This window comes from Euprymna scolopes, chromosome 2 (assembly GCF_053919585.1).
Source record: "Euprymna scolopes isolate OS-2025 chromosome 2, ASM5391958v1, whole genome shotgun sequence".
Lineage (NCBI taxonomy): Eukaryota > Metazoa > Mollusca > Cephalopoda > Sepiida > Sepiolidae > Euprymna > Euprymna scolopes.
The window spans coordinates 139,202,943-139,222,481 of record NC_136483.1 but is presented as its reverse complement, the minus strand read 5'-3'; the positions used below and the strand labels follow the sequence as shown (position 1 = coordinate 139,222,481).

The window sequence follows — 19,539 nt, the reverse complement described above, 5'->3', positions numbered from 1 at the left end:
AAAAAATAGGAGGCATTATTCTGGAACGCCCCTTGTATTTTTTTTTTGTTCTCATATTTATGTAGTATCACGGCTCCAGTACCCATCTCACGTACATCTGCTGCAACTATAATCTCAAAATGAGCTTGTTTAATCTTTGTAAAATAACTTTGACATTTATTCAACTGATCTCATTTACTTTACTCCTCGTGCAGGTGCACCTGATTCATGAAAGCGGTTAACAAACCATAAACTTTCTTTTATGTTTCTTAATGAGTCACCAGTTATCAAAGTCCAAAGCCACCCAAGGATTACGGTTAATAACATGAATGGATGGATGGATGGTGAGTTGAATCATGAAAAATATTATGTGTTTTAAAAAAGAAGAACAAAATTTACGGACGTTCTATAAATGTTTGTTTCCGAAATTTTTGAGATGAGGATTGATAATTTGGATTATTTGAATTATTCAGATTATTGTTCTCATCTTGGATGTTATTTTCACAATATTTCAGTTGATGTAACCTCCGACCTACTTCAGGAATATGCATAACATTTCGAATGGAACCTTTTATTTAATCCATGGGAGTACCATGCTCTTGTTCCGTCAGCTATGGCTGAGCAGAAGTCCTAAGTAATTTGCAATTGTATTGCCTGTAAGGACCCGTGGCATAGTGGATAATATACTTGATAAAACTCAGTTGTTATTTCTGAAGTTTTTAGATGAGGATTGATAATTTGGATTATTTGAATTATTCAGACTACTGTTCTCATCTTGAGTATTATCCTCACAATGTTTCAACCACTGTAACCTTCTTCAGGTCTATTTCGTTAAACTCAGGAATCTTTCTGTGAAACATCAGAATCTTCAAAGAATTTCGAACAAAGCTCTTTATTTAATTCACGGGGGTGAGTAGCATGGTCATGTTCTGTCAGCCATGACTGGGTAGAAATCCACAAGGATGCATAGCATAATGAATAAAGTACTAAGTAAAATTCAATTCTAAGTGACACTCCTCTGGAAGTTGAAGGTTCAATCCTTTGCGAAGGTGATACTGAGAATACAATTGTGACCTATGCAGAATTAATCAGAAATATGTTAATCATTAATGCTTTTCGAAATATTGCCATAGATGATTTGTGTCATCTTCACAGATGTCAACAAATGATGTTATAAAACTGGGTATCTTTTTTAAAAAATTTTTTATATCCGTCTTAGAAGCATTGACTTAAATTTGAAAAATAAAATATGCATTGAATACGTTTGAAGCCAAAATTGCAAAAATAGACAAGTTTATTTTTAAGAAATATATTTCGGAGTAAAACTCCCTCGTCAATCTTTTATATATTTTTCTCTTTTTCTTCGCCATGATGTTAAGTTGAAGAAGGTTGAATGAAGAGTCCATGTGAAGTTAACTGCAGTGTTTTTATAAGGTTGCTAACGTTGCACCTGGCCGCGTGATTTGAAAATCTGGGTAGTTTAAAAAAATTTTTTTTTAATAAATGACGTTCTGATAAGATTTAGGAAATCATAGATGAATATCCGGAAAAAAAATTCAGCCCAAGATGTATACTTGAGACACAACAGTATTGATACTGCATTTCAGACTTCTGGCCATCGATGATTAATTTTTGATTGAAACAGCTTACTCATGATGCACAGGCAGTTACTTGGTACATACTGAGGTGCAAAGAACCGATCTCCAGTATTTTTAAATACCAGTCGAGGTGACAAAGTTTTTCTAGGTGATGGGAAGTATTTTTCCTTTAAACAATGATTGAACAGTTTTGTAAGAACAGGAGCTAGTTTCAGTTGCAGCTTTCCAATAGTTTGTTGTCCATTATTTCTACTTCTTGTCTGTTGCCAGTTTGATGTTTAGTTTCTTTGTCCTACTACGTTTGCTATGTCAGTCACTGTTAGTTTATGCAAGACTCCATAAGTGATAAGAACACATACAATTAGGTTTTAGTTGTAAAAAAAAAACAGAAATTATTTTTTTTATATGAACATCCAGACAGAAGATTAGATTGCGGTCATTTATTTACAAAGGCTTTGTGCATACGTTTGTAGATGCTTTGAATTCTGTCTTTGTTTTTCTATCTTGTTTAAGCATGGATTTCAGATAGTGAATTCTCAGATATCATCTGACTGATTTGTTACTGATTGATTTTTCAGTCATAACTGAAAAATGTTTACATATCAACACTTGGTCAGATTTAACTACATATTCTTCTTTATAAACTGTCATGAAATACATTGTTATAGTCTTAATAACATGGTACAACAATAGCAAATGCAATTTGGGTAGTTCTCCTTTTTTTTATTTTAATCTTATTATCATTTTTCTCTAGCTGGGGATAGAGCATCCTACCAGACATTACCCCTGCTATCTCATACATTTCAACCAAGAGATCTTTTTAAGATTCTAACTGTCCCTTTAAGTGCAATTGTTCGTATCTCTCTTGCACTTGGTTTACCGAGTCTATTTGCCAGGTAGTTTTTGAATTTCTTTTTCATGAGTCCAGTTGCTCCTATAATTACTGGAATGATGGAGATCTTCCTAAGATTCCAGTTTCTGTTCATATTATCCTTTCCTTCTGAACTCTGTTTATTAAAATTTGATATGGGTTATTCCAGCCCAATTCATCCAGCCCCGACACACCCCCTCTTGGATTTTTTTCATATTTACACCATACAAACTTTGGGTTAAAACTAAGAGAAATCTGCAATTTCAGCCCAGTTGGATTTCAGGAACATATTTTTTTTCACAGTTGGTTTCGGCCTGGAAATCAAAAATTGCTATCTCATGACGTAGAATTTTCGACCCCCGGCGTTTTACAAAATTTGCATTTTTGTTGCAAAAAATAAAGCTCTGGAGCTAAATATTCACACATATAAGGTTTTGAGGGCAAGGAATCCAAAAATCATGGTTAGAAAGATGGCAAATGAGAGGAAGTACCTTATTTTTACCATTTTAGGTGGTGCCGCAGCACTTTTTTAGAGCTTGTTTGGGGCGATATTTTATTGAGAAAAAAACATAACTGTGGTGCTTTGCCAGACTTCTCCTTTGGATTTTTAAAGTGACAATGGGTTGGAAATTACAAAAATCAAATAAAACCTTTCGGCATATTTGACATTTCCAGACACTAAAGCCTCAAAATTGGCATTTTTATAAAAATTTAAGGATTTTTTGGTGAATTTGGCAACAATCTAATCTTAAGTTATGATCAATATCTAGAGCTGAAAAAAGACTTGGATCGACCCATTATAGCCCATTTTCATAATATAATGTCAAATTACATCATATAAAAGGATATGGACCCCTACTTCACAGTCAAAATGGACAAAAAATACCCATACTCTCAGATTTGGCTGTAATTTGCTGTGCAGATAGACAATATAGAAACTAAGAAATCCTGAAAATTTGAGCATCTAATTCCAAGCGGTTTCCGATTTAGAGCATTTTTTGTTTTCGTTTTTGCTGCATAATGTGGCGCCCGGGATAAATTTTGTGATGTCATTTCTTTGAATATTTTCTGATTGAAAGATCCTATGGCTCTGAAAATTTGCACAGGTAAGTATTTTGACCCAAGGAATCCAAAAATGGCATCAGATTTGCTAAAAAGTGAATCCTTATAGAGATATTAAGGGTTTTTGGATTTTTTACCCACATGCCCCAAAATCCAATAAAAAAGGGTGTGGCTGATATGGTAATGCATTTTTTTTTTCATATATTTTTTCTAGACACAATAAATTACCGCTGGACCAAAAATGTTAAAACGTTCTTGTTCCGTTCACTCACAGTTTCTGTTGAAAGTCAGGTCTATTTTCGATGATAATGAAAAATATTCCCTTCCCTATTAGATGTAATAATTAATTTAGACATTTGCTAAACTGACATCATACCTTAATTTTGGAATAAATTTGCAAGTAAGCCAGATACTAAAAAGTTCTGATAACAATTTCAACAATTTCACAGGCCTACAGTCTTCAAAATTAATTGATAAGGGTTGAAAACACCAAGTTATGATAAAAGTATGCTATTTTTTTAATAAGAAACTAGTAATAGGATGGTAAAAATCTTAAACTTTTAGTACTATCTCAATCCAACAATTTTTATTAGAAAACTTCTTCAGAAACATTTTAACCCTCAAAATACCACAGTATTTTGATCCAACTTTTAAAACTTTCGTCTATATCTTTCTGAAAATGCGATTTTTTGCTCAGATCTTCCAGCTTCCTGAATATTTTTAACCTATCATATAGTGCCAAAAAATCATAAATTTACAAAATAATTTTTTTCAGGGATGTCCTTGAGAGTAACCCCTATAAAATTCTTAAGAAATTCCAAAATAATAAAAGTGACCTGATCTAAATGAAATGATCTAAATTATTAGCCTAATTTCCAATTTCAAAAACGATTCTGAAAAAAAAAATGTTAAACTTTTCCATAGCTGGTACTAAAAGATAAAATGAGGAATATTTATTTTTAAGCTACCAGTACAAATAAAACCTAATAACAGATATATGATGTGGATTTATTTTAGCTGTGTAGGAAAAAACAACAACCATAAAACATGACCTTTTGATTTCTATCCAGTCCTTCAGCATTGACAAATCTAACAAGAAGGTGCTAAAAGGTCTTAACTTTGGTTTTTAAGCTGCTGGCTATTTATTGGTTGAGGCTGCTCCCTGTTTACTGGTTTGTAAAACCAAATTCTCAATATATAACAGGGGGATGGGTGAAGATAAAAAGCAATAAAAATTAATTTTACTGAAACCGTTTTGCCAGTTGAGTTTGTCTTGGAACTGACAAGACCCACAAATACAGACTAGAAGATTGAAATTTCGTCAGTCACCATAAAAATGTAAGTTATATTTTAATCTAAATGTAGAATTTAAGTAGATATTTTTTACTATATAAAACTACTATTTATATTATTATTATTATTATTATTATTATTAATAATTTATTTTAAAATAAGTTTTCAGTAAAATTCTCTCTCATAAACAAGAGTGGTATTCTAACATTTTATTTTAAAAGATTACACATGAACACACTGAAAAAACTTGACAAAGAAATATATCAATTCTTTTAGAATTTATTCACATGTAAATTTAATTTAAAATAAGCCCTGTATTTCTTAGTTATTTAAGTATTTTCGGATAGTTAATAAAATAAATTTGGTATGTATGCAGAATATAAGCCGTGCTGAAATAATGTTATTTAGAAATTCATTTTTTTTTTTTAAATGAGGAGGAGATGACATTTTATAACTTTTCTTCTTCCACCTAACAATTAAATAAACAAAAATGTTGTAAATTAAACTTGATCTTATCAAAAAATATCATGGTCCGCATTCTGCATGAGCACCAATAAATTTGTTATCGGAAATAAATTCTGGGCATTTTTGAGAATTATTCATTTATTTTGCAAGATGTGGCTTAAAGATTCCACTGGAATAAAAATCAAGCTACATTGCATCCATTCATCTGCTACTATAGAAATATAAGTGACCGTGAGCATATTAATTTGTAATAATATCTGGAAAAAAAATTGTTAATTGCTTTAAAAGTAAGAATGGTCATGGTATGGGAAATCAATTTTATGTTAAATTTAAATGCAAAACTCATCTCTCAATCTGCATGCTAAAATAATTATTGTTTTGGTTATGAAGGTCAGGTTATTATAATTTTTTATAAGTTTCCCATTAGTTTTTGATTTTGATGGTGATTAAAGCCTAAAGTTATTCTCCAAAACACATGTATTTTTACAAAAAAAAAAGTTATAATGAAAATGTTTACGAAAATTCTAAAACTTTGAAATTTAGCTATATTTTTGATTTTTCATATCTTTCTTCATAACTTTTTTTTCATGTGTGAAAATACATTTTTTTTTCTTTTGAAGATTATTTTAGACTTTAATCTTTCGAACACAATCAAAAACTACTCGGAGGCTTATAAAAGAAATTATGATAAGCCGGCTGTCATAACTGCACCCCATCAGTTTTTAGCGGCTAGGACGCATTTTGTCAACTTTGCCGTTTGTTTTGTCTTTCCGCGAAAGATAAGCGAACACAATAAAAATGCCAGAATTATATTCACTAAATTAACTATTAAAAACCCTGTTACATCCACATCGCATATACTTTTTATCTTTTGTTAATTTTATTAAATTTAATTATTCGTATTACCATCAGGACTTAAGGTTAGGAGGAAAGGGACGTGGTTTTACTGATTTTATGAAGTTTTATCAGTAACATTAACATGGCCAAGATTAAACAAACTTGGTAAGATGTTCTTTTTCACATCTTTTGCCTTGTCATAGAGGACAAAAGCATAAAATAAATAAATTATAAAAAAGGCACGTTTTATATTCTACGTTTGATTTAATTGACAATAAAGTTGATATTATTTTTCTTGAAAACCATTTTTTTTATAAACTTGTAAATAAACTGCATTTTCTAAAGGTTAAGAACGAATTTTCATGAAGTTTCAATTTCTGTTTTGTTTATTTTATGCAAGTAAATTAAATTTACACCTTATTTTGATGTTATTATGATCTAAAGTTTATTTTTACTAATAGTTTAAAAACAATAAATATTTATCAGTACCAGCAGTGGAAAATTAAGTTTAAAATGATATTAAAAGAATTGTTTTTGGAATCAGAAATTAGGTTAAAATTTTTCTGATTCCAATATCTCAAAAAGTTCTGATTCAGTTGAGTATTGCATATTCTGCTCATTGTGAATTATTATTTCACATCTTTCTTCCAGAGCAATAAATTAAGAATGTCTTCTGAACCAAGGAAACGAGAGGGAGGAGATACATCATTGATGACAAGTGCTCCTCAATGTTCTTTTGGATTACTAATGAAGAGTGCATGTCACCGCAATCTGAAGCCATCTTCAACACCAATAACTGCATTAGAGCATGATGTAAGAACTGTGCTCAAATTAAGAGCTGGTGTCACACTCACTGATGAAACCGTTGCTAACATTTGCAGGTATCACGAATTTCATTTGGGGCATTACTTTGAGAAAAAATATACAAAGTGCTGCAACATCTTTTTGAAGCACAAAAGAAAGGTAAAGGGTGATCGTGCTATCAAGTTAGACATGGCTGAGATGCTAAAGCAGAAGGGCTACCATGTTGTTCCTGGCTGGAAGCTTTGCCGTCATTGTGAAGTAGCTGCCAAGAAGTTAGAAGATACAAGTGAAACAGAAGGAAGTGACAACCAAGACCTTGAAAATGAGTCGCAAATTGAACAAAAGAGAGAGAAACTGAATGACAGTCTAATGATGTTTGATATATCCCCTATAAAAACCGGTAGAATGCAGAAGCACACAAAAATCAATATTGTCAGAGAGAAATTAGAAAGAAACTATGAAATGCAAGTAGAGGCAGCTGCCAAAGTCCTTAACATCTCTAGCCCTGAATTAGGAAGCCCTATTAGCAGCCAAACGAGTCAAACGGATTTAGTGGCAAAGGCAAAAGATTATGATTGTTTGTTGGATGCAATGAAGGACAAACTTGAGAATAAAGAAATGAAAACCAGTGAGAGGATCCAGTTGATGACTTTAGCTCCGGAAAGTTGGTCTCGAAAAGAGGTGTCTGAATATTTCAATGTCTCTGAATATATAGTACGTGAAGCACGGCAACTGAAAAAGGATCGAGGTATTCTTTCATTGCCACAGAAAAAGAAGGGGAGAGGTCTCTCAAAAGAGGTTATCAATTCTGTCTTGGCTTTCTATGAGGACAATGAATTTTCACGGTTAATGCCTGGAGGGAAAGATTTTGTGAGCATTGGTAATAAAGTTCATGTCCAGAAACGGCTCCTATTATGCAATCTTAAGGAGCTTTATGTAGCTTACAAAGAAAGCTATCCTGAACACAAAATAGGTCTTTCAAAGTTCTGTGAGCTCCGTCCAAAATGGTGCGTCACCGTCTTGACATCAGGTTCTCATTCAGTTTGTGTTTGCACCCACCATCAAAATACCAAATTGCTTGTTGACTGCTTTGTTTCAACTGTCAAGACTCAGCTCAGAAGGAAAGCTGAAGAATCCAGAGATGAGAGTGCTGCTAATGTACCAACTGAAAATCCCAATTTTAATATCACTTACAAAGATTTGATGGCCTTGGTAGTTTGCGACACCAATAGTCTTGAATGTATGGTCCACCGTTGTCCTAAATGCCCAGGTTTCCCTGCTCTAGAGAAGTATATCAGAGATAAATTTACTGAATTGGAAATTGACAGTGAGATGTCATATAGTCAGTGGGAGAGTGTGGATAGGACAATGCTACGGACACAGATGGCTGATGTAGATTACTTCATAGAGATATTGGTATACAATGTTGATAATCTAACGACCCATTCCTTCACAGCAAAGAGCCAAGCGCAGTATCTAAAAAAGAGAAGAGAAGAAATAACTGAGACCGAATGTATACTTCTCTTGGACTTTGCGGAAAATTATCACTACGTGGTGCAAGATGAGATCCAGGGATATCACTGGAACAAAGACCAGTGTACCATACATCCAGTGGTAATTTATTACAAAGATAACAATGGTAAACTTCAACAGATCTCATTATGCATCATTTCAGATGACCTTGAGCATGACACCTGTTTTGTGCATGAACTGCAAAGAATGGTGATGTTGTACATCAAAGAGAAATTTCCCTGGATCAAGAGTGTAGAGTACTTCAGCGATGGCTGTGCTGCCCAATATAAAAACTTCAAAGCATTTATTAACCTTTGCCATCACTCATCAGATTTTGGAATTGATGCAACTTGGGCATTTTTTGCAACTAGCCATGGCAAATCACCCTGTGATGGAATTGGTGGGGCTGTCAAACGCAAAGTTCTCCGTGCCAGCTTGCAAAGGCCAATAAAAGACCAAATACTCACTTTTCATGCTGTTGCAGACTTTTGCAGATCATCGATCACTGGTATCATGTTTCTAAAGATCGACAAAGAAGACATGGTTTCAGTTCGAGAGAAACTTCAAATGAGATATAAACTGGGAGATACTGTGCCTGGTACAAGGAGCTGTCACTATTTCAAACCAACTTCTCAGTTTACTATTCAGGGCAAGCAACTGAGTGCTGACACAACGATCTTTATCGACCATTCTTTCCTGGACATGCCTACGCCGCTAGATGAAACTCTGGAGTTGCTCAAATGCAATGACTACATTACTTGCATTTTTGATGGGTATTGGTGGTTAGCATTGATTGAGAGTGTCAACAGGGAAGAGAAAGATCTTACTTGCAAATTCCTGCATCCACATGGACCATCACATCAATTCCACTGGCCAACTAATAGGGATAGAGGCTATATTCCACTAAGCAAGGTCGTTATGAGAGTGCAGACCCCAAGTATTTCAGTGAATGGTAGAACATATTTCATCACCAAGGAGGAGAAAAATAAGACTCAGAACTATTTTGACAGATTAAGTCGATAGTTGGAGTTATAACAAATGTCTGTTTTATATTTGTTTGACAGTTTTTCTTATGATAAACTAGATTATGCATCAGTCTTTTATTTTCGACTATTTTTTTGTCCATTTTGACTGTGAAGTAGGGGTCCATATCCTTTTATATGATGTAATTTGACATTATATTATGAAAATGGGCTATAATGAGCCGATCCAAGTCTTTTTTCAGCTCTAGATATTGATCATAACTTAAGATTAGATTGTTGCCAAATTCACCAAAAAATCCTTAAATTTTTATAAAAATGCCAATTTTGAGGCTTTAGTGTCTGGAAATGTCAAATATGCCGAAAGGTTTTATTTGATTTTTGTAATTTCCAACCCATTGTCACTTTAAAAATCCAAAGGAGAAGTCTGGCGAAGCACCACAGTTATGTTTTTTTCTCAATAAAATATCGCCCCAAACAAGCTCTAAAAAAGTGCTGCGGCACCACCTAAAATGGTAAAAATAAGGTACTTCCTCTCATTTGCCATCTTTCTAACCATGATTTTTGGATTCCTTGCCCTCAAAACCTTATATGTGTGAATATTTAGCTCCAGAGCTTTATTTTTTGCAACAAAAATGCAAATTTTGTAAAACGCCGGGAGTCGAAAATTCTACGTCATGAGATAGCAATTTTTGATTTCCAGGCCGAAACCAACTGTGAAAAAAAATATGTTCCTGAAATCCAACTGGGCTGAAATTGCAGATTTCTCTTAGTTTTAACCCAAAGTTTGTATGGTGTAAATATGAAAAAAATCCAAGAGGGGGTGTGTCGGGGCTGGATGAATTGGGCTGGAATAACCCATATGTCAGCTTAAATCCTATTTAGGTCTAATTTTTAAAATCTCACAAAGTAATTTTATATGTTAGATTTAATCTCCAGTCTTCAAAAAACATTTTTGTGTTGAATAACAAACGCTTATGTTGTATACAGATAAATCTCTACAAAGCCATCGTTTGCCAAAGCATGGAATATTGTTGCCACATATGGGCCATTTTGTCAACCACTAGTCTCTCTCTGTTGCACAATATTCAAAGAAGAGTCTCTAATTTAATAGTTCCCGCACTGTCAAACAAGCTTCAACATCTGTCCCATCACTACAATATTGTATCCCTTTGCTTTTTTTTGCAATTACTTTAATGGAATATGCTACGATGAACTTGTAGCATCGGTAACTCCCTTCAACGTACATATCCCGACAAGCTATCGTTATTTTCATGGAAAGTGTTCGACTGAGCTTCAATCTATGGTACCTCCTCGCCAAACCTTACCAAGAAACACTTGTCTCACTGAAATCTTTTATTGTAATAGTTTCTTTCCTCCAGCTACTGGACTTTGGAATTCCCTTCCTAAATTTATTTATTTATTCTTCAGGGCCCGTGGCACGGTGAATAGAGGTGTTGAGTTTCTACGGTTCCAGGTGAGCATTGTCTGAAGATAGGGATTTCAATCCTACTTAAAGCAGACCAGAGGATTAGTTGATCAAAATGTGGTGAGACAACAAAAACTATCCATCCATATCCATAGCCTTGAGCCCCTGGGGTGGGGGCATAGGCCATACACAACTTTGTATATACTTTTGTAGCGAAGAATTCTTTTTTGGGGGTGAGGGTGCTGGCTCCACGCCCAACCTTCCCAGAAGGTACATACAATGCCTAGTCTACCCAAATAGTCACCCATCAGGTACTGGCCAGGCTCAATGTTGCTTAACTTTGGTGATCTGGTGCGAACCGGTGTGTCAACTATGGAAGGCAGTAATTACTGGGGATACAGTTACAAGATTCAGCATTCGTATCCTGTCACAGTTAATCAGCTGACGAAGGCCAGAGGATGAGTTGACCGAAATGTGGTGAAACAACAACTATAAAGATGAGGATAACAGTTTGCAAAAATAAAAATAAATAAATACACAAATTACTCATCTCAAAGGATTCCAATAAAAATAATATATTTATCCCTCTCTATATCTTGTTTCTCCAACTGTACTAACATGCAAAAATTTCAGTATAAAATCAACAGGAGTCTCGCTGCTCAACTCCCTACTTAGTGGTAATTTGCCGTGTTTAGGGTGAAGATGATTTTTTAAAAATTGAAAAACAATAAAAATAAGCTATCACTAATCATAGTTTGATTTGTAAGCTTAAATGTTATTTAGGTTCAACTATTAAAATCTTACAAGATAATTTTTATGTTAGATTTTATTTGTAAACATTTTCCATGAAATAAGGTTGTTTGAAAAAGTTATCAGTAATCAGTGTACACCTTTTGCCAAAAATCATGGAAAAAATTATGCTTCACTAGTGTTCATCCCTATATATAATAAAAGAGTCACAATTTTTCCCCTCTGGACCAAAATACCATAGGTTTACAATAGCAGATGGCACATACAAATTTATTATGTTTACACTATTAGCTATTACCTTATTTAACTATAGAACGACATTATAGACACATTAATTCATATTATTAAAACAATATATTTATTCCTAGGAGCAACATCATCATCGTCATAACCTACATAGGAAGTAGTGCCCATTTTTCACACTATCCGTCAAGTACTCCCATTGTCACCTGCTTACACTGCATATTTATATTCACAGGGGACTTAAATTTTGATCCCTACCTATGTAATTGATCAATTCGCTATTTGACATAGCATTTACGTTTTGTTCTTCTAATATTAAAAATACTAACGTCTCCCCAAACTTGCTCCTCATATTCTGAATAGCTGACATGAGCCATTCCCCTATTCAGAGATTATTGGAATGAAAATATTCCCTTTAGTTAATGAATACTATGCCAACTTCCTTTCCTCCATTACCAATACATACATATATTGACATTCTAGCTAACTATCGTAATCCAACAGTTGGCTTTGTTTTCTTTTTTTCTGGGTTTATTTTCATTTATATACTTTCCGTTATTTAATTAACTTTTTTTCTTTCTTTTAAAAATACACAGATTTAGTTTATTTACTGCTTTTGTTAACAATTGAGAGAGAGAGAGAGAGAGAGAGAGAGAGAGAGAGAGAGAGAGAGAGAGAGAGAGAGAGAGATTAAATCATTATATCGGCAGAGAGAGGGAAACAGAGAGAGATTAAATTGTATCGGCAGAGATAGAGAAACAGAGAGAGAGAGAAAGATAAAGATAGAGTCAATACAAACATATATTTACATTCTAGCCAACTATTGTAATCCAACAGTTTTTTCTGGGTTTATTTACATTTTTATACTTTCCATTATATTATAAACTTTTTTCTCCTTTTTTAAAAAAAATATAGGGACTGAGTTTATTTACTGCTTTTGTTAACAATTGAGAGAGAGGCAGGCAGGCAGACAGACAGACCGACAGACAGATTAAATCATCGTATCAGCAGAGGAAGAGATTAAATCATTGTATCGACAGAGATAAAAAAAAACACAGAGAGAGAGAGAGAGAGAGAGAGAGAGAGAGAGAGAGATAGAGAATGCATACATATATTTATATTCTAGCCAACTATCATAATCCAACAGTTGGTTTTGTTTTCTTTTTTTCTGGGTTTATTTTCATTTTATACTTTCCATTATATTATAAACCTTTTCCTTTTTTTTAAATACACGGACTGAGTTTGTTTACTGCCTTTGTTAACAATTGAGAGAGACAGACAGACAGACAAAAAGACAGATTAAATCATCGTATTGGCAGAGAGAGAGAAAAACATTGTAACAGATTGATCTCATTTCAGTAACGTGTCATGTTAGTTGCTTTAAATTGAAAAAAACAAGATATTATTTCAAATGGTAGATGTGCCCACATTGTATCCTACAGATTACAGGTTTGCACCCAACCATTAGATTGTATTCTTTTCTTCAAGTTTTAACATTTGAACAGGGTTATTCCTTGTGATAAATACATATAATAGGGCATATTTTTTTCTCCATTTTTATCAGTTATTTTTATTATTGAATTCATATACATTTTTTATTTTTTATTTTTACTTGTTTTTTGGGTTACACCGAAATGAAATGAAAACCCTTCATTTGTTTTTGAAGTGTTTTCTTTTTGTGTTTTTTTGGAGCGTTTTTTGGCTTTATTATTTTTTATTTAGGTTTTATTTTTTATATTTTTATGTTGACATCTGAAATAATTGAAACCAAGTATTGCAGTCATTAATAAAAAAAATAATAAATGATAAATACAAAAAAGAAGTTTTGTTTCATTTCCTTAGGATAGAATTCCATTTTTTCGTTCGTAAATAAATTTCTGCTTCTTTATAAAACTTTGAGATGAACTATTTTTAATCGCTTAGCCCGGTAAGTAACCAGTCATCATTACCACAGCTTCAATGGCTAATTGATCAACAACGTAAACATTGCCACATGACATGAGTGGAATGGCCTTCTACTTATGTAGGCCACGCTAGACTAAGTTATTATGGTTGATCAAAAACGTTCATATTACAAAGGGACAATAGTGGAACGGCCATCAACTTATGTAGACCATGCTAAAATAAGTTATTATGCTTGATCAAAAATGTTGAAATGAATGGCTCTTGTCTTGGGGAGGCCTCAAGTTTTGACAAGTTTCTGGACTTGACCTTTACTCCTGATCTTAAATGGAACACATACATCAAATCTGTTGCCAAGGCTGCTGGAAAGATGGTTGGATCCTTCTATTGATCCAGTAGATATCTCACTGCTGATGCAATTCTCTATCTATATAAGAGCCAGGTATGTCCAAGGATGGAATACTGTTGCCACATCTGGGCAGGAGCTGCTAGAAACAACTTGTCCTGCCTTGATAGAGTTCAAAATAGACTTCGTAGCCTCATAGGAGATGTCCTTTTCTCTTCTCTGCAACCTCTATCTCACAGAAGAAATGTTGCAAGTTTGTCTCTGCTTTATCGTTATTTTCATGGCAAGTGCTCGACTGAGCTTCAATCTATTGTACCTCCTTGCCAAACTTTCACAAGAAACACTTGTCTAGCTGAAAACAGTATCAATAATTCCCCCCACTCTTTATCTGTGCCTAAACCTAAACGTAGATTCCATGAAGAAAGCTTCTTTCTTAAAACTGCACAAATGTGGAATTGTCTTCCATTTTCCTGCTTTCCAGCTGACTACAATATGGTTATCTTCAAGTCCCATGTAAACAATTTCTTGATGAGCCATTCCACTTGTTAACAAATTTACCGAATTTCCTTTACTAACGACTAGCGGGGGGTACCCGGCGTTGCCCGGGTGTTTGTAGGTGTGTGTGTTTTTGGTTAAATGAAAAGAAAAATCGTTGGTTGTTTTTAAAAAAAACTAAGCCTTGACGCGCAGTTGGAAAATAGTAAAGTGTGAAAAAAAAGTGCGACCTGGCAGGTGCCCGTTTGATGACGAGTTAATGATGTGAACTTTGGGTGCGGGACAGTGTTTTATTTACCGCAAGTCTGTTGGCTTCTTTTTTTTATACAAAAAAGCTTAATGCAAATGCGGCGATCATAAGCAATAGCTATTCAGCAGTTAACATTTTCTACGGGACAGTTTTTAATGAGATCAATAACCCGGTTTGTTTGTTTTTACCTAACTTTGTGGAAAACCAGCTCCTTGTTTATTAGGGAGAGTGTCTCGTTTCGAAATGAAAGCAACCGTCTGATATTACAAAGCCGACATTGATGAAACATTACATCACTTTCTAGAGACCACTGGCCGTGGGCCGGTGATTCGAATCGAGTTTTGCTTTTTTTATACCGAAAAACGAAAGCAACACGTGCCGATCTGAAAATGTTGAATATTTAACGTTTCAAAGTCGAGCAGATTAAATAGAGAGGCGACCACCATTGTTAAGTCGTAGAGATTATCATTTAGATGCGATATAAAAAGTTTTAAGAAGTTGTGAGGCAACCAATTGGTTCTCGGAAAGAAGCCTTTCTTGGACATACACGAAAATGCACACACACACACACACACACACACACACACACACACACACACACAAACATTTTCGCTTTTATATTTATAGATTACTATATTTTCCAATTGCCTACTGTACACTCTTAACCCTTATCCTCGAGTGGTCTCTGAGCCTTGATAAGTGGTTATGGCAATGTAAAAAAAAAACGTTCATATTACAAAGTAATAATAGTGGAACGACCTTCAACTTATGTAGGCCGTGCTAGACTAAGTTATTATGCTTGATAAACATTAACATTACAATGTGACACTAGTTGAACAACCTTCTATTTATGTAGACTATGCTTGACTAAGTTGTTATGCTTGATCACCAATGTTCATATTACAAAGTAACAATAGTGGAACGGTCTTCTACTTATGTAGGCCATGCTAGACTAAATTATTATGCTTGATAAACGTTAACATTACAACCTGACATTAGTGGAACAGTCTTCTATCTAAGTAGACCACGCTCGACTAAGTTATTATGTTTGATATAAACGTTGACATTACAACATGACAATAGTGGAACAACCTTCTACTTGTAAAGGCTGTAAGACAGAACAGACAGTAGACCTAAGCTTTTACATCAGAGTTTTCCTTCTGTCTTAACAAAGACTGAAGGTGCGTCTCTCTCTCAGTGGATTAAATGAGCCCCTAGATACCAACCATATAATTTTCCATATACACGCATATATAATCAAAGATGGCACTGTATATCATAAGACACAATGCAACTACTCTTCCAATTTTTTAGGATTTATGTAATCATGCTGATATTCTTTTTATTTTCTTTTAAAGTTAATAAGTATTATTCTTCTGATGAGTCAGGATGGAAAATATTCAAAAATTTACATAATAATTATATGATTGTTTCTGCACTACCAAACAGGTGCTGTCAAGAATTGAACATTTTAACATGCTGAAAAATTAAATGGTAAGATGAACAACGTGGAATTTTTAATATAGAGTTTTTGTCATTTATTTGTATATTCTCTGTAGTTCACATGCACCGAGCTTCATAAAGAGTGAAATACAATTGAAGAAGCATATTTTTTACACACACACACACACACACACACACACACACACACACACACACACACACACACACACACACATTAGCAAAACTACCCGACGTTGCCTGAGACAAAAGTACAAAATATTTTTATTAAAACACATTTAAAAAAATAAAATCGTCTCATCTGCATAAGAACCTCAATTTTCAGGCTGCACTTCATTTAATTTTCCTTTTTCTTTTTATCTTTCAGATTTCTAAAACAATATTTAAGGGCAGAAATCCTGATCAGTAAGGATTTAAATAATGAAGTAAGAAGAAAGTAGACAAGAGTAAATAAAACCATTTCAAAATGAGTACCCACTTCAGAGTGAGTATCTGTCTTTTTATTCTTTTCTTGGTGCTGTTGCATTTACTGACACGTGATTTCCACTAAGTTTGCTCAGGCTCGGCCCTCGCTCAGCAGTTGACAAAAATAATTGGAAAAGGTCAGCCAAGTGTTCCTCAATTTTTAACAAACGGGCTGTCTGTGTTTAGCTAAATATGAATCTATGAAGGCTACTTTTTTTTATAAATTGGAAGAAATAAACAATTAATTTTAATCACCCAGGGTTTAGGATTAGGGTTTATGGTAAGGTTGGATTAGCTACATGTCTGTAATCTTATTTATTGTATTTCTATGTTTTTCTTGTTTATCATTATAATTTTTTTTCTAGAAGTTTAACGTTTCACGATAAGCCGCTTCTGGTTATTCCCGTCAGCAGTCAAGTACACCCAAGACACTTTGTGGAAACTGCGGGTTGATAAATGCAGAAGTATCCTTTTCTTTTTTTTTTTTTTTCATCCTTTATGGCAAGTAGAGTATTGCTCTTCCCTACACCTTTAGTATAGTAGATAATAAAAAAGAAGCCCTTCATCACTTTACTTTTTTATGTCAAAAATAATTTATATTTTTGTCACTGTCTCTTAATTCCATTATTTGTTATCAATTTTAATCAGAAGCCATCATCATCCATTTTATCATGTTTTAATGACAATGACTTTGTACAGAATTTAATACAATATGGGAATCATTAATGATAAATGATAGATTAGAATATCATCAAATATGAACTTCAGGAAACGCATCATTCCAGCTTCCTGTTGTTGAATACTCTGTTTGGCTGCCAACTATAAATGCCCATCGAAAATGGCATTTATATTTATTTTATTTACTTCCATTATGTGGTAGTTAATATTGGTCTGAATGATATGACCTAAGCCTGCTAAGCCAAGGTAATTTTGTGGAGTGGGTTCAGATCTCCCGACAAGCTATAATTATCACTTTCTACATTAATGATTGCATAAGCATGGAACACTAGTGTCGGTAGGTATGAAAATTGTTAAAATTCATTCAAAAACTATAATGTGTATATGTTTGTGTTGGGACTCGGAATCGAGAATAGGAAAAATTGGAATATTTGACAGTATCAAAAATCGGTATCAGAAAAATTTGTACCGATTTTCCAATGCCGAAACGATTCTTTTAATTGCCTTTTTTATTTGATTTTGTTTAAATCTTCTGTTACTGGTAATAATGGTAAAATAATAAATATTTATTGATTTTAAACCACCAGTGAAGCTAAAATCGATAGGTGTTCCACCACAAGTATATTTTTACATTTAGGAAAATATCTGCACATTTAACATGTGTGTTTCTATGGTAATTGGAGAAAAATACAGCTATATAATTAAATATTTAGAGATTTATAAAAAATTGGAATCAGAATTGGGAATTTAGTACGGAATCAGGAATTTAATACGGAATCGAGAATTGTATCAGAATCGGGGAAAAATATTGGAATCGTTCCATCACTAATACATATATATATATATATATATATATATATATATATGTATATATAATTATTTACTATAATAATTATCAAATACCTAAAGACACTGGCATTTCATCCTTTCGGGAAATTAGTGCAGGGTGGCATGATTAACACCAGTCGATAGATTCAAACCCGGTAACAGAAGCCATATCTGGCTTCATTAGCAAGGACCTAATCATTTGGCTACCGTTAACCACAAAAAATACTATTGAAATTTAAACATTTATTCTTTTTAAATGTTTTTAATGTCTGTCAGAGTGATCTAATCATATCATTATATGATGATCTGCGCATATGAGCTAAATTGACCAACTTTTATTTCAATTGAAAGCGCTCAACGATAAGAAACAAGTTTCTTAAAGGGCTGACATGATTATTTGCTATAATAATTATTAAATATATATGCATATATATATATATATATATATATATATATATAATAAAAAATTTTAATTTTGTATTAAAATATAAAGATTAATAACACAAAATTCATTTAAACAGCTCGATAGTGCAATAATAAAGCTATAAATACTTTTAATAGCATACCACTTCAGTGGGAACAGACATTGATTTTTATGCCAAAAAAGGTTAACTTTATTTACTATATTAGCATACAATTTTTTCGGCCCATACTGATATTTTTATATGTAGTTTCCTGTATATGTTTTTATTTTTATTCCAGTACGTGCAGCTTATTAGTGCTAAAACCAAGCAACAAAAAAAAAGTCACATGAACCTAGGGATATATTTTTTTTTTTACAGTTAAAAAAAATGATTATAAATGTATGGACTGTTTGAAAAAAAATATCCCTGGATTGATGGGACATTTTATTGTTTGTCTTTATGTATATTCTTAGTGCTAATGAGTTGCCATATTGGAATAAAAATAAAAACATATACAAGAAAACTACACATGAAAATATCAGTATAGACTGAAACAATTGTACACTTATAAAGTAAATAAAATTAACTTTTTTTGGATGGACATAAATGAGTATCTGTTCCCAGTAAGGCAGCAGCGATAAAAATCGTGCATAAAATTTGACGAGATATCATGGCCTGGTAGTAAAACATCATGCTGCCAATTGAGCTGTTATGAGTTCGATCCTTGTCAAAAGTTTAGTCATGCTGAAGACGGGTGATACCTAGAAACACATCTCCATGGATAACTTTTATGCATGAAAAAATATTTAATAAATATTTGAATAAAATATTAAAATACTTAATAAATATAATTAATAATAATAACCAAAAAATATGTTCCAAATAAA

General features: G+C 33.2%; 1 protein-coding gene across 16 annotated transcripts in view; it reads left to right on the top strand.

The window, feature by feature from the left end:
* Positions 1-19,539, top strand: part of LOC145296533 (proton-coupled folate transporter-like) — a 134,576-nt gene that overhangs the window by 99,456 nt on the left and 15,581 nt on the right. For 4 of the 16 annotated variants that reach the window (XM_080142551.1, XM_080142576.1, XM_080142562.1 and 1 more), the window contains one exon: positions 16,645-16,761. The exons of 1 other annotated variant lie outside the window; for it this stretch is intronic. In XM_080142551.1, coding sequence (XP_079998677.1) covers positions 16,744-16,761 — 18 coding nt within the window. In that variant the 5' untranslated portion in view covers positions 16,645-16,743. Of the gene's footprint in view, positions 1-194; positions 324-10,832; positions 10,951-16,265; positions 16,311-16,644; positions 16,762-19,539 lie in introns of those variants that run through there. 11 more of the 16 variants (XM_080142544.1, XM_080142546.1, XM_080142540.1 and 8 more) reach the window with 6 other exon arrangements.